This window comes from Myotis myotis, unplaced genomic scaffold (assembly GCF_014108235.1).
Source record: "Myotis myotis isolate mMyoMyo1 unplaced genomic scaffold, mMyoMyo1.p scaffold_m19_p_3, whole genome shotgun sequence".
NCBI lineage: Eukaryota > Metazoa > Chordata > Mammalia > Chiroptera > Vespertilionidae > Myotis > Myotis myotis.
In genome coordinates this window covers 140,797,500-140,811,590 of record NW_023416335.1, presented here as the reverse complement: position 1 = coordinate 140,811,590, position 14,091 = coordinate 140,797,500, and the positions used below count along the sequence as shown (strand labels likewise).

General features: G+C 43.5%; 1 protein-coding gene across 2 annotated transcripts in view; it reads left to right on the top strand.

Moving 5' to 3' along the window:
* The first annotated feature begins 213 nt into the window (after positions 1-213).
* The window catches only part of ZDHHC17 (zinc finger DHHC-type palmitoyltransferase 17), an 84,035-nt gene continuing 70,157 nt past the window's right edge, over positions 214-14,091 (top strand). The window contains exon 1 of one of the 2 annotated variants that reach the window (XM_036297697.1): positions 214-450. In XM_036297697.1, coding sequence (XP_036153590.1) covers positions 358-450 — 93 coding nt within the window. In that variant the 5' untranslated portion in view covers positions 214-357. The remainder of the gene's footprint in view (positions 451-14,091) is intronic. The other variant, XM_036297696.1, reaches the window with a different exon arrangement.

The window sequence follows — 14,091 nt, the reverse complement described above, 5'->3', positions numbered from 1 at the left end:
CGCGCTGCCGCCCGGTTCCCCACTTCAAGGACTCAGTTGCCCTCCGGCGCCTTCTCCGGGCGAGCAGAGGCGCACCTCCGCCTCGGGCTGGGGCCCGCCCCCAGCAGCGCGGCCCACGCCCAGAGCGGTCAGCCCGCCGCCCCGCGCAGTGCAGCAGAGCGCGCTCCCGCCCGGGCGGCCCGGCTCGCGCGCACGCGCAGGGACCCGCGCCCTCCGAGGGGCGGGCGCAGAGGGGGCGTCCGGGGGCAGCGGCCGCAGAGGGAGGCGGTCGCGTCGCCGCCGGCCGGGCTCGCGCTCGCCCTGCCGCTCGCCCTCCGCCTGCCCCGAGCCCCGCGAGGGTGAACGCTTTCTCCCGGCATGCAGCGGGCGGAGGGATTTAACACCAAGATGGCGGACGGCCCGGATGAGTACGAGGCCGAAGCGGGCTGCGTGCCTCTTCTGCACCCAGAGGTGAGCCGCGGCGCGGGGCGCGTTCCTCGCCCTCAGGTCCCCGGGCGTTTCGCCCTCGGACCGGCGGAGGGCGGGGGCCTGCGGGTGGCGGGTAGTGGAACGCGCCCAAGTTTGGGGCGGCTAAGCCAGGCCCGGGCGCGGGCGGATAACGGGGGAGGAGATAGCGGGGCGGGCCCGGCCGGGGCGGGCTCCGGGACGCGGTCCCTGGCGGAGCCTGGAGGACGGAGCTGGAGAGGTTGATGGCTGTGCCCTGTCGCCGCGCTGCCCGCTGTGCACCGGCGGCGGGGGCCATGGTGCTGGTTCGGAACCGCTCCTGAAGCCCCCAGTCGTGCCCCAAGCTTCTCCGGCGAGGAGGAAGCGCCTTTAGTTTTGATTTCTTCTTTCCATGCGCCTGAGTGCATGACGCTGTCAGTTCCTCCCATTTGGCTGTGTGTGTGTGTGTGTGTGTGTGTGTGTGTATGTGTATGGGGGGGGAGTATAGAGGAAGAACACAGTTTCTTGGACAAAGTGATGTCCTTCCATGTTATGCTGCAAGCAGCACCTCATATAAGCAGCACCTTGTGTCGGGTGTCCTATTTGAGCATTTGTCCTTAAGCAATTAAAAAGGGAGGTCAAAACTTTTGGGAATGGACCCACGCTCCCATTAGCTCGTCAAGGTACCATTTTTATATTTTTATTTTTTTTTTGTTTTGGAGCCAGAGGAGGACAGTGCAACACGTTACCCATCACGCGAGTATCCTCCCCTGTAAGTAAACAGTGCCCCGCTCCAGGGCCAGCCACATTCTGCACTTGCTTACCTCTGAGTGGGTCGCCGAGCGAGTGCTAGTCCAGGCCTGGCAGCAGTTCTTGATGCATTCTTGTTTTTCACGACCCGCAGTGATGTGTGGATAGGCAGCGGCGAAGCTTCCGGAAGAGTCCCTGTAGTTTTTATGCGGTTCAAGGATGAAGATCATCTTTGCGTTGTAGTCGGGTGAACATAGAAGTCTGCACCCGGCTACTCTGCCTTAGAAGGCTTTTCTGTATTTCTGGATTTTGATCTGTGGCATGCTTATGTTATTTAGGAAGGTGTGAATAAAGACAAGCACTTAACCATGTCATATATGAATACTCAACTAGGCTCTTATTCATTACTTTGATTAATCAAAAAGAGACGGGACAGTTCCTTAGGAATATACCTGGGTCAGTCGCAATAGAAAAGGCTACTCTGGGTTTCCGACAGATAGAATTGAACAGTAAGACTATACCTTTTTTATGTTTTTGTTGTTGTTTGTTTTTTAACCAACGTGGTAACATTTTCTGGGATTGGAGAATATATCAAGGCCCTGAAAATATATCAGGAAGTAGACAAAGTAGTCTTCAGATGATGGATTGAAAATGTTGCCAAGGAATTTTTTTCCCTTAAAAATTTTTTTTTTTTTTATTGATTTTAGAGAGGAAGGGAGAGAGAGAGAGAGATAGAAATATCAATGATGAGAGAGAATCATTGATCGGCGGCCTCCTGCATGCCCCCACACGGGATCAAGCCGGAAACCTGGACATGCGCCCTGACCGGGTATCCAGCCGTGACCTCCTGTTTCATAGGGAGATGCTCAAACACTGAGCCATGCTGGTTGAGCACTTTTTCTGCATTTTAAAAATTGGGTTAATAATACCTATCTCTTAGAGTTCTTGGGAGTATAAAATAGAATAATGTGTATAAAGCAGTCTTCAGAGACCTAGGCACATAGGCTGCCAATCAAATCTACTAAAGGTCTTGACATACTGGTGCTGTTACTTTGTTTTCTGACTAAATAGTTGATTATTTTATCACAATGGTGGAAATTAGAGGCTATTTGGGAAAGGATGAACTGATTAGGGTGCAAATCCCAGCTCTGACTTGAGGCTAGTGGACATTTAACTACTTTTAGTGTCTTTGCTTTTAAGATACAGAGTCCAGACTACATAAGTCTAAGATTTCCTCAAACTTTAATGGTCTAATTGTATGTTGTGATTTTTCAAGATTCAAGCATAGCACTGTGCTGGGTTATATGGGTGAAACGAAAATAAATGGGGTAGCTTCTGCTCTCCAGAAGTTAATGATCTAGTTGGGAAGATATATGCATATGAGACACTTAACAGAATCCAAATAAGTGCTGAACTGAGTAGTGTAACCTACAAGGAGTGTCAGATTCCTGTCATCTAGAATGGTTAGAAGATAGACTTTAGTGGAGAGATAGAGGCCATAATATGTTGGTCTACAGCAGTGGTTCTCAACCTTCCTAATGCCGCAACCCTTTAATACAGTTCCTTATGTTGTGGTGACCCCCAACCATAAAATTATTTTTGTTGCTACTTCATAACTGTAATTTTGCTACTGTTATGAATCGTAATGTAAATATCTGATATGCAGGATGTATTTTCATTGTTACAAATTGAACATAATTAAAGCATAGTGATTAATCACAAAAACAATATGTAATTATATATGTGTTTTCCGATGGTCTTAGGTTACCCCTGTGAAAGGGTCGTTCGACCCCCAAAGGGGTCGCTACTCACAGGTTGAGAACCGCTGGTCTACAGGTTCAGCTGACTTGCTATTACTAGTCATCTGTTTCACCCACTAGTACATCCTCAGGAAGTCATCTCAGTTCTTTCCTAGAATGAGGCCACAAAACTCTCTTCTACCAGAGCATTATTATAGGGGCTGTTTCAGCAAGATCTGAGCTTTGAACTGGATTGCTGACATTATCTAGGGCTTTCATCTCTTGCCTGCTTCCTTTTCCCCAATTTAACTTCTCTCTAGTTTCTCATTTTTTTAATGGTCACATTTTTTTGTTTCACATGTTCATATTCATGTCTCATTTTTTGTTATTTAGAATATTAAACCAAAGTACTACTACATCTCTTGTCTTCACATCCTATATAATAAAAGGGTAACATGCAATTATCCCCTTGACCGAGAGTTCTTCTGGGAGTTCAACTAGGGGGCGGGGCTGGCCAGGGGAAGAGAGGGAGCACCCAGAGGCAGCTGGCAGCCACTAGGGACGACCCTACCAGTGCATGAATTTAGTGTATTGGGCTTCTAGTATTTTATAAAATCTATTTTTTGAAGCTTTTCTTTAGTAAATGTGATTTTGCCTTTTCCATTACTATTTTTTTTTCCCTATTGTGTAGTTAGAGATACACATGTTTACAGTCACATAAAATAACTCATTTGCTTTCAGAAAGCAGGTATAAAATTACTTTGAAAATTGTGTTTCTCCTTCTGATAGGTTACTGGCATGTTCTTTCCCTTTAAAATGTATCTTTCTGGCAATCTTTAGGATCTCATGCCTTTTATTATTCAGCAAAAAGGTTATAGGTCATAAAATTATAATTTAGATTTATAAATATTATACCTTAAGCATACTAACCACTGAGTCAATATCTATAAAATGAAAATGCAACTAATTGGTTACCTCAGGGGATTGTGGCAAAGCCAAAGTTGAAAATTACTGACCTGTAGAACCAAAAAATTATATTTAGTTGCGAAAAATGCCATTTTATGTGTTGAATTTTTTGTTTTATTTTGCTCAGTATTTTTATTTAATTTGAGAGAATTATTCCAGAAGTATATAAGAGTTGACTCTGAAGTGGGTAGATACAAGAGCAGATAGGTTAAAAGTGTGAGGGCTGATGTTCAGCTGCTTGGGTTCAGATCCTAAGTTTGTCACTTACTAGCTGTGATCTTGGGCAAATTATTGAACTTGTCCCAGTCTTCCAGACTAAAATGAAGATTAAATAAGATAATGTATACAAAGTTCAGTTGTGAAGATTAAATGGGATAATGTATAGAAAGTTCTGTGGCATTTAGTAACACTATAAATGTTAGCTATTAATGTTGTGGTAAGAAGTTAATATTTCAAGCAATCCTATATAATAAAAGGCTAATATGCAAATCGACCAAATGGTGGAACAACTTGTCACTATGATGTGCACTGACCACCATGGAGCAGATGCTCAATGCAGGAGCTGTCCCCTGGTGGTCAGTGTACTCCCACAGGGGGAACGTTGCTTAGCCAGAAGCCAGGCTTACAGCTGGCAAGTGCAGCGGTGGTGGCGGGAGCCTCTCCTGCCTCCAGGACATCCCCCAAGGGCTCCTGGACTGCAAGAGGGCGCAGGCCAGGCTGAGTCGTTCCCCCCACCCATCCCCCAAGTGCAGGAATTTTGTGCACTGGGCCTCTAGTAGTAGTATACACATCTATCTATATATATAAAAGACTAAGTGACTGTTTGACCATTTGACCGGTAGCAATGACATGCACTGACCACCAGGGGGCAGATGCTCAATGCACAGGCACGGAAACATGGAACAGACTGATGAATCTCAGAGGGAAGGCGGGTGGTGAGAGGGTGGGAAGAGATTAACTAAAGATCTTATATACATACTAGGGGCCCAGTGCATGAATTTGTGCACCTTGAAAGGAACTGTGGGCCGCAAGACTGTGATGGGCACAGGGGCGGGTCTTGTCCCATCCTCCGCGACCCTGCCCAGCCCCTCCTGCTGCAGCCCCCGGTCCCCTGTCTGCTGGCAGCCCCGCTCCCGCCGCTGCCATTCTCCCGCGCTGACGGCTCCGCTTGCACCTGCTGATGGTGCGGAGCAATTGGGGCTGGTACCAGCAGCATGTGTGAGCGGGGCCGGCGCCATCAGTGGTGCTAGCGGCTGTGGCTGCCCTGATCACCGCGCAGGAGCAGGGGGAGGTGGAGAAGCCCTCAGGGGCTATTGGGGCCGGCAACCACCATTTGCACCTGCTGATGGCACTGAATGATCGGGACCAGCCCTGGGTGCTGGCAGTGGGTACAAGTGGTGGCTCTGGTGCTGGCTACAGGTGCGAGTGGGGCTGGTGCCGGCAGCAGGTGCGCGCGGTGGCTGCTGCCCCGATTGCTCCTCAGGAGCAGGGGGAGGTGAAGAAGCCCTCAGGGGTGATCAGGGCCAGCGGCTGCCGCTCGCACCTACTCATGGTGCCGAGCGATCGGGGCTGGCACCAGGTGCTGGCAGTGGGTGCGAGTGGGGCCAGCGACAGCAGCAGGTACAACGGGTGGGACTGAGGAGCGTGAGAGCAAAGAATTTTCAGTAACCACCAGAGACTCACTCTGATGATAGCAACCAGTGCCCCAGCTTGGTCTGGTGCGCCTGCTCACCTACTCCAGCATCCCATCGCGGCCGACGCCCGCCATGTTATGCACGTCATAGCAACCGGTTGTTTTGTTGTTCGGCCGTTCAGTCTATTTGCATAGTAGGGTTATATCTATCTATATCTATATATCTATATCTATATCTATATCTATATCTATATCTATATCTATATCTATATCTATATCTATATCTATCTATATCTATATCCATATCCATATCCATATCCATATCCATATCTCTATCTATCTATCTATCTATCTATCTATCTATCTATCTACATACTAGAGGGGTCCCTCGGCCTGGCCTGCTGGAATTGGGCCGAAACTGGCCCGGTGTACAGATTCGTGCACCAGTGGGGTCCCTCAGCCGGGCTTGTGGGGATCAGGCTGAAATCGGCAGTCCAACATCCCCTGAGGGGTCCTGATTGCGAGAGGGTGCAGATTAGGCCGAGGGACCCCACTGGTGCACTAATTTGTTCACCGGGCCTCTAGAATTAGATATGGAAGCAACTGACTAATAGCTAAGAAAATTAAATTTGATTGTCTGGGAATTGAGGAGATGAGCAGAGGACTCTTTTTACACGCCTTTTTGCACTATTTAATTTTCTTAAAGATGTGTGCTATGATTTGAGGAGTATTTATTGAGCATCTAAGTATGGTCTTGATGCTTTGCTAGGCCACAAAGTAAAGAGGAATACAAAATAGGGCATTGCAAAGTCCTGCAGATCCCTCAGGATAGATGGTGAGTGTGTGTACATGCGCACACATTTTGTTAAAAATTAAAAAGGCATGTGAACCTCTTTTCTTCCAGAGAGTATCCTAAGGGTATGTTAGACTAGTTAGGGTTAGTTAGTGAAGGGATCTTGATGGAATGTGTTTTTAACAGAACTCCCAACAACTACATAATCCGAAAAGGCATTATTTCAGTATCAAGGTTATGTGCAAGTCTCTTTCAAAGCATCATCCTTACTAATAAAAGGCTAAGTAGCCGTCACGCCCTCATGTATGATACCCTGACGCTGTCACAAGATGGCTGTGCTCACAGTGGAGGTGGGGTTCCCATGGCCCTGTGCGCCTGCCGCGGAGGCGGGACACGCGGCTCCGGCTACCTCTTTTGGGCAATCCATCGAGGAGCCCCGGATGGGTGGGTGGGGTCTACCTCTTTGGGGCGATCAATCACGGGGCTCCCACACTGTGAGAGGGCACAGGCCAGACTGGGGGAACCCCACCCCTGAGTGCATGAATTTTGTGCACCAGGCCTCTAGTAATAATTATATTATTACTAGAGGCCTGGTGCACGAATTCGTTCACGGGTGGGGTCTGGCCGCCCGGGGGAGGGGCCGCGGGTGGTTGGCCAGCCGCACCACCCCCGATCGGGGGAGGGGTGCTGGTCAGGGGTGGGGCCAGCTGGGGGGAGGGGCCAAGGGGCCCTGCCCCCAGTCAAACTCCCTGTTGAACTCCTGGTCAAGGGGACAATTTGCATATTAGCCTTTTATTATATAGGATTTTATATTTAGATTATATTACAGATGGGTAATTCAAGAATCAAATATTAACTATTTTAAACTTGTTCATTTGAAAACTTGATTCAGGACAATATTATATTATAAAATATGCAAGTAAAATTTTCACCCAGTTTTCATCCAATTATTGGATAATATCTTCTTTTTAAAAAAATATATTTTTATTGATTTCAGAGAGGAAGGGAGAGGGAGAGAGAGGTAGAAACATCAATGTTGAGAGGGAATCATTGATTAGCTGCCTTCTGCACGCCCCCCACTGGGATTGAGTCTGCAAACCAGACATGTGCTCTGATCAGAAATTGAACCGTGACCTCCTTGTTCATAGGTTGACACTCAACCACTGAGCCACACCAGCTGGGCTGGATAATGTTTTCTATTAAAAAATCCTTAAAATAAAGCTATAGGCAGCTAATTTGAAAATACAGTGGAACTTCAACCTTCTGTGAAGGAGATACTGTGAAGAGCTTAATTTCCTGAGTTTTAGAGGGCTAAACAAAATATTTTTAGGTTTTGTTTCAAATGAATTACTCCATATTCTAGGGATAATACATACTGAATTACTCCATTTTTCTAGGGATAATACATATTAAATTACTCCATTTTCTAGGGATAGTATATACTAAACATGATAGAATTTTTCTTTTATAAGTCAGAATATTATAGTGTCTTAGGCTCATTGTTTTCATTATCAGTAGTATTGTTGAGGAAATGGAGATCATTGGGCTAAATGTACCTGAAGGTTTCTTTTTGTATACTATATATGTCAGGTAGCTTGTGTTTTTTATCAGTTGTTTTATATTAGGAAAAAAATCAAGTGAAAAAATGATAACTACTGATTGAGATGTTACTGTTTTATACCCTTCTTCAGTTTTTTAAAACAACTTTCTGATTATGTACCTTTGCTAATTTATGCATGATTTAATGAGGGATGAACAAAACTGGTGACCAAAACTATCCTCATTCTCATGAAAATAAAATAACATAAACTCTTCTGTGAGCTGAAGACTGAAGTTGTTATTGTTAGAATCCCCAGGTTGCAAATATCACCAACCCTTCTAAAACTTACTTGGGGAAAAAAAAGGGAATTTACTGGCTCATATAACCCAAATTTAGGATGGCAGAGGTACAAGTAAGCTCTGAGCTGAGAAGATCACCAAACTGTCTTCTGTCTCTTCTCATCGCTGCCTTTCAGCTTCATTTTCTTCTAGTGCAGAGCAGCTTCTTTCTTCTGTGTACTGGGGTTTCGGATGCCAGCATTTTTTTGCCATACATCTCAAATCTCAACTAACCATTACAAAGGGTCTGCATATCTTCCTTTATTCCATACCTAGATTGTGGGTTCGATCCCTGGTCTGGGTACGTATGGGAGGCAACCAATTGATATTTCTTACATTGATGTTTCTTTCTCTCTGTCTCTCCTCTTTCCTCTCTGAAATAAATATTCTCAGGTGAGGTTTAAAAATTTTTTTTATATAAAACAACAGTATAATACTTACAAAAATTACATGTAATGGCATGAGAAAATATGAGGGAAGAATATAAAATATATGAGTGCTATGATTACAAATCACATAAAATATATAAACATTTAAGCAAATAAATTTTGTATACCAGTGTTCAAAGAGATTTGCAGAATTAGGTTCAATTAAAAACCGCTTCCTCCTAAAAACATAATTCCCGTCTAATAATGGGGGAAAAAAGCCCACAAAGACAAATTCCAGTTGAGGGTCATTCTACAAAATACCTGATAGTTCTCGTCAAAACTGTCAAGCTTATAAAAAACAAGGAAAGTCGAGAAATTATCATAGCCAAGTGGAGCCTAGGGAGCCATTATAACTTAAAAGTAATGTGGTATCCTAGATGGATCCTGGAATAGAAAAAGGACATTATATAAAAACTAAGGAAATTTGAATAAAGAATAGACTTCAGTTAATAATAATATTTCAGTATTGGTTCATTAATTTAAAAAATGTACTATGTCAGTGTTAGATATTTATATCTAAACTATCTAGAACTTAAACTATCTTAAAAATGTTTATTTTTAAAGAGATAGAGATAATATACATACAGAGACTTTTTTTGTGTGCGTATAGACATTTGTTGATCAAATATTTGTGGAAAGAAAAAGTATGCCAACTTTATGCATATTGTTACAAATATGTGTGTACATATGGATTAATGCTAGAAGGAAATGAAGTAAAAACAAGTTTTTGAAGAAACTAGAAGATAATGAACATTTTCCTGGTCTAAATTTTGTTGGAAGCAAGCATTATTAATTTGACTAGAGGCCCAGTGCACAAAATTCCTGTATGGGTAGGGTCCCTAGGCCTGGCCGGCAATCAGGGCCGAACTGTGGGGCGACTGGTGGGGTGATCAGGGGCCCCCTACTGGCACCTGCCTTGGACGGCCTGGTGCTGCCCGCTTGCTGGCCCCGCCCCCCACTGACCAGTCGTTCTGCAGGTCATCCCGCCATTTGGTTGATTTGCATATTAGGGTTTGATATAGATAGATAGTTTGGATTGAGGAAGTGGTACTACACTATGAAGAGAACCTGTGTCTCAAGTTGGACTCTGATATTAGATGCAGCATTCATGTACTGTTAGCCAGGGATTAGGGACCACAGCAGAACACATAACAGGTAAGAGACCATTTGCATATTGGAAAAGAAAATGGAAATCTTTCCATTATATAACCATATCATTTTTGTCCAGTGTTTCCTTAAAGGAGGATGGATGCATCAAATAGGTTAGTAAAGAATTCTCTCTTGAGTTTAGTGCCATCTGCTGGCACTATTAAAAACATTTTTAAAGAAAGTTATTTTATGTATTATGTGGTTACTGGTTTCCCTTGTTATTCATTATTCACTTGGTTATAAAAGTTTTATGCTTATGCTACCTTTTTCATTATATATAATCAATATTTCTTTTTAAAAAATCCTTATGATATCTCTAGAATTTAGTTCATTACTTTCTTAGGTTTTAAGATGGCCTCACATTTGGCCCATTGATTTTAGTTAGGATTTAGAAATGAATCAAGTACACAGAGACCTTTTTTTCCTTTTCTATTTTCTTCTTGTTAGCAGCCCTACATAGTGTTCTAATATTATCTTGTACATTTAATGGAATTAAATTTCAGCAGCAACATTATATAATTAAGTACATTTAGTTGCTTGAATTAGAGTCCAATCTATTAGAATGATACTAACAGCAGATATTTACACAGGGCACATCATAAGCATATGGGTAAGCCCTAATGGCTTGCTAATTCATCTGTGTGTATGGGCTATGCACCAAAGGCATGTGTCTTGAAAGTAGCATGTATATGCCCTAGAATTTTATTGACTTGATTTCGCTTCCTCTTTTTTTTTGTAACATTTAATTAATTTATACATTTTTTTAGATTAGATAATACAATTTACACATATTTGCCATTGTATTTTTCTTTGAATTGTCTTCATAGCCTTTGCCCATTTTTCTTTCTTTTTTTTTTCAATCTACAATTATTTTTAATGAACTGTAGTCTGCAAAGCAGTTGCAAATATTTCAGTCTTTGGAAAAAGTACATACTGATAAAGAATAAGAGTAAACAAAGATACACTTTTTGTCAATTTAATGCCAATCTTTTTGTGAAGTTTTGAAAGGGTTACCAGTCTACTCTTGACACAATCTTCATGGCCACTCTCTTTTTAGAGTGAATTCATTTTTTTACTTCATTATACATGCTCCAGAAACTTGGGTAGGATTGATATTTTATGACATAGATTAGATTTCAAACTTACTTTATTAAAATCATGACTTTTTAACTGAGTTTTGGTGTCAATTTACACAGAATGTCTATACTATATTGAATTCAGAAAGGCAAGTTTTAAGTTCTCTTGAGGACCTTTTCAGGTCCTTCATAAAAGAACCCTATTGCTTTTTCTGGAGTCTTTACTAAAGAGCTTTGTTGTCCAGACTAATATCAGAAACCATAAAATCCAAATCTTCCTATTCTTTCTTTCTTTGAGTCTACCAAGGAAAAAATCATTCCAATGCTACCTTGCAAACCCAAACTATCGTTCAGGCTTCAATGTCTAGGATGTTAGTTTTCCATGATTTCTGTTCTATTTATCTAAATCACTATTTTTCTACTTAATTCATATTTTCTATTAAATCTTTATTGTTCAGATTATTACAGTTGTTCCTCTTTTTCCCCCCATAGCTCCCCTCCACCCAGTTCCCACCCCATTCTCTGCCCTTACCCAACCCCCCTCCCCCCCCCACTGTCCTCATCCATAGGTATACGATTTTGGTCATCTCTTCCCCCACCCTCCACACCCCTTTCCCCCCCGAGAATTGTCAGTCCACTCCCTTTCCATGCCCCTGATTCTATTATAATCACCAGTTTATTCTGTACATCAGATTTTTTATTCACTTGATTTTTAGATTCACTTGTTGATAGATATGTATTTGTTATAACTTTTATCTTTACCTTTTTCTTCTTCTTCCTCTTAAAGAATACTTTTCAGCATTTCATGTAATACTGGTTTGGTGGTGATGAACTCCTTTAGCTTTTTCTTATCTGTGAAGCTCTTTATCTGACCTTCAGTTCTGAATGATAGCTTTGCTGGGTAAAGTAATCTTGGTTGTAGGTTCTTGCTATTCATCACTTTGTATATTTCTTGCCACTCCCTTCTGGCCTGCATAGTTTCTGTTGAGAAATCAGCTGACAGTCGTGTGGGTACTCCCTTGTAGGTAACTGACTTTCTTTCTCTTGCTGCTTTTAAGATTCTCTCTTTGTCTTTTGCTCTTGGCATTTTAATTATGATGTGTCTTGGTGTGGTCCTCTTTGGATTCCTTTTGTTTGGGGTTCTCTGTGCTTCCTGGACTTGTAAGTCTATTTCTTTCACCAGGCAGGGGAAGTTTTCTGTCATTATTTCTTCAAATAGGTTTTTAATATCTTGTTCTCTCTCTTCTTCTGGCACCCCCATAATTTGGATGTTGGTTCGCTTGAAGTTTTCCCGAGGCTCCTTACCCTCTCTTCATATTTTTGGATTCTTTTTTCTTTTTGCTTTTCCAGTTGGGTGATTTTTGCTTCTTCGTATTTCAAATCGTTGACTGGATTCTTGCAATCCTCCAGTCTGCTGTTGGGAGTCTGTATAGTATTCATTATTTCAGTCCGTGTATGCTTAATTTCTAGTTGGTCCTTTTTCATATCCTCGAGGGTTTCACTAGATTTCTTGAGGGTTTCACTAAATTTATCGGCGGTTTCTAGAAAATTCTTGAAAAACCTTATAACCGTGGTTTTGAACTCTATATCCAGTCGTTTGCTTTCCTCCATTTCTGTCATTTGTGACCTGTTTCTTTGTCTTCACATTTTTTATGCTTCCCTGTGTTAATAGGGTGGCTTTGTGTGCTAGGTATCCTATAGGGTCCAGTGGCTCAGCCTCCCCAATTACCTGAGGTGGACACACTCTTGGTGCACCCCTTTGTGGTCTTTGTGCACAGTCTTGTTGTAGTTAAGCCTTGATTGTTGTAGGTATCACTGGGAGGAATTGACCTCCAGGCCAATTGGCTGTGAGAATCAGCTGTGGTTATGGTGGGAGAACTTCTGTGCTGGGGTCACCCTTCTGGGGCAAGACTTGCTTCAGTGGGGCTTTGGTGCTCACTGAGTCTGCCCTCTGAGTGTGTCCCTTATGGATCTGAGGAGTTGTAATCTGGATGGTCCCACTCTGACCACTGGGTACACTGGCTCTTGGATCTCTAAGGAGGTGCTAATTTAGCCTCTACCTGAGGCTACCCAGCAGGAGCTATGGAGAGATCTGCAGATTCCTCTTCTTTGTTTGGGATTTGGAGGTGCCCATATGAGGCCCAGCTGTGAAGCAATGCAAGCTGCTATGGGGCTTTGGGCCTTCTTTTGGATGTTCTGGGTCTCTCTGACCCAGCTGCAATTTGTTAGGTAATTTTCAGATTGCAAAGCGCCAGGTCATTCCTATGCAAAAGGCTCTGTGCACAGCTTGGGTGGGGAAGGGTCTCAGGGAATCAACAGGAGCAAACAACTATGGCTGATCCTCAGCCCTGCCCTAAGAGACCCCGGGTCTCAGTGTCCCGCAGTAATCACTGCAGGCACCTCTGAGAGAAAGCCGCCCTCAAGTTCTGCCCCCTGCCAGACAGTCCAGTTTCTCCCCGAATGATTCTGGGTCCCCAGAGACTTGCCCGGAACTGGAGTTCAGAGCAGTCGGAGCTTGAGACTCCCTCCCGATTAAAAAAGACAACCTCATCCTCAGTTGCCAGCCCTTGCCGCGCACGCTTCCATACCTCTGCACTTTACTTCCACACCTCCTATGAGTCTCAGTGAGCTTTTCTCTTTCCTTCTAGTTGTAGAATTTCCACTCAGCCAGCTTTTCTGTGGTTCTGGATGATGTCCATTTTGTCTTTTAGTTGTAGTTTTGAAGTGGTTGTGCGAGGCAGCAATTTCAGGTGTTTACCTATGCTGCCATCTTGGTTTCTCTCTCTAAATCCTGCCCATTTTTCAAATATGTTGTTATTTATGCTTTTCTTAGATTTTTTTTTTTTTTTTAACACATTAGGACACTTATTGCCAGTATTTTTATTTTGAAATCTTTGGTCTGGCTTTTGAAGTTACCTGATATAAGGAATGAGGTGGGAATCCATAGGAAGAGTCTTCAGGAGACTGAGGCCTGGTCCTGCCAGGGTATAGTCACAGCTCTGGGATCTTCAGTTTACTGTCTTGAAGTAAACAGGAAAAGTCCCTGTAGCCATTTGGAACAAGTTACTTAGATCCCATGAGCACTGGGCATATGGTCAGAGTCTCCATCCAGAACAATCAAGAGCCCGGGGGGTGGGGAGTGGGGGTGGGAGGAACACAAAGACTCCCCAAGAACAGGAGGGTGGTGCATGCTTCTCTCATTAGGTCTAGGCATCTGTATGTTCTCATGGAGAGTGGCTGACCTGGCAAAGCCTTC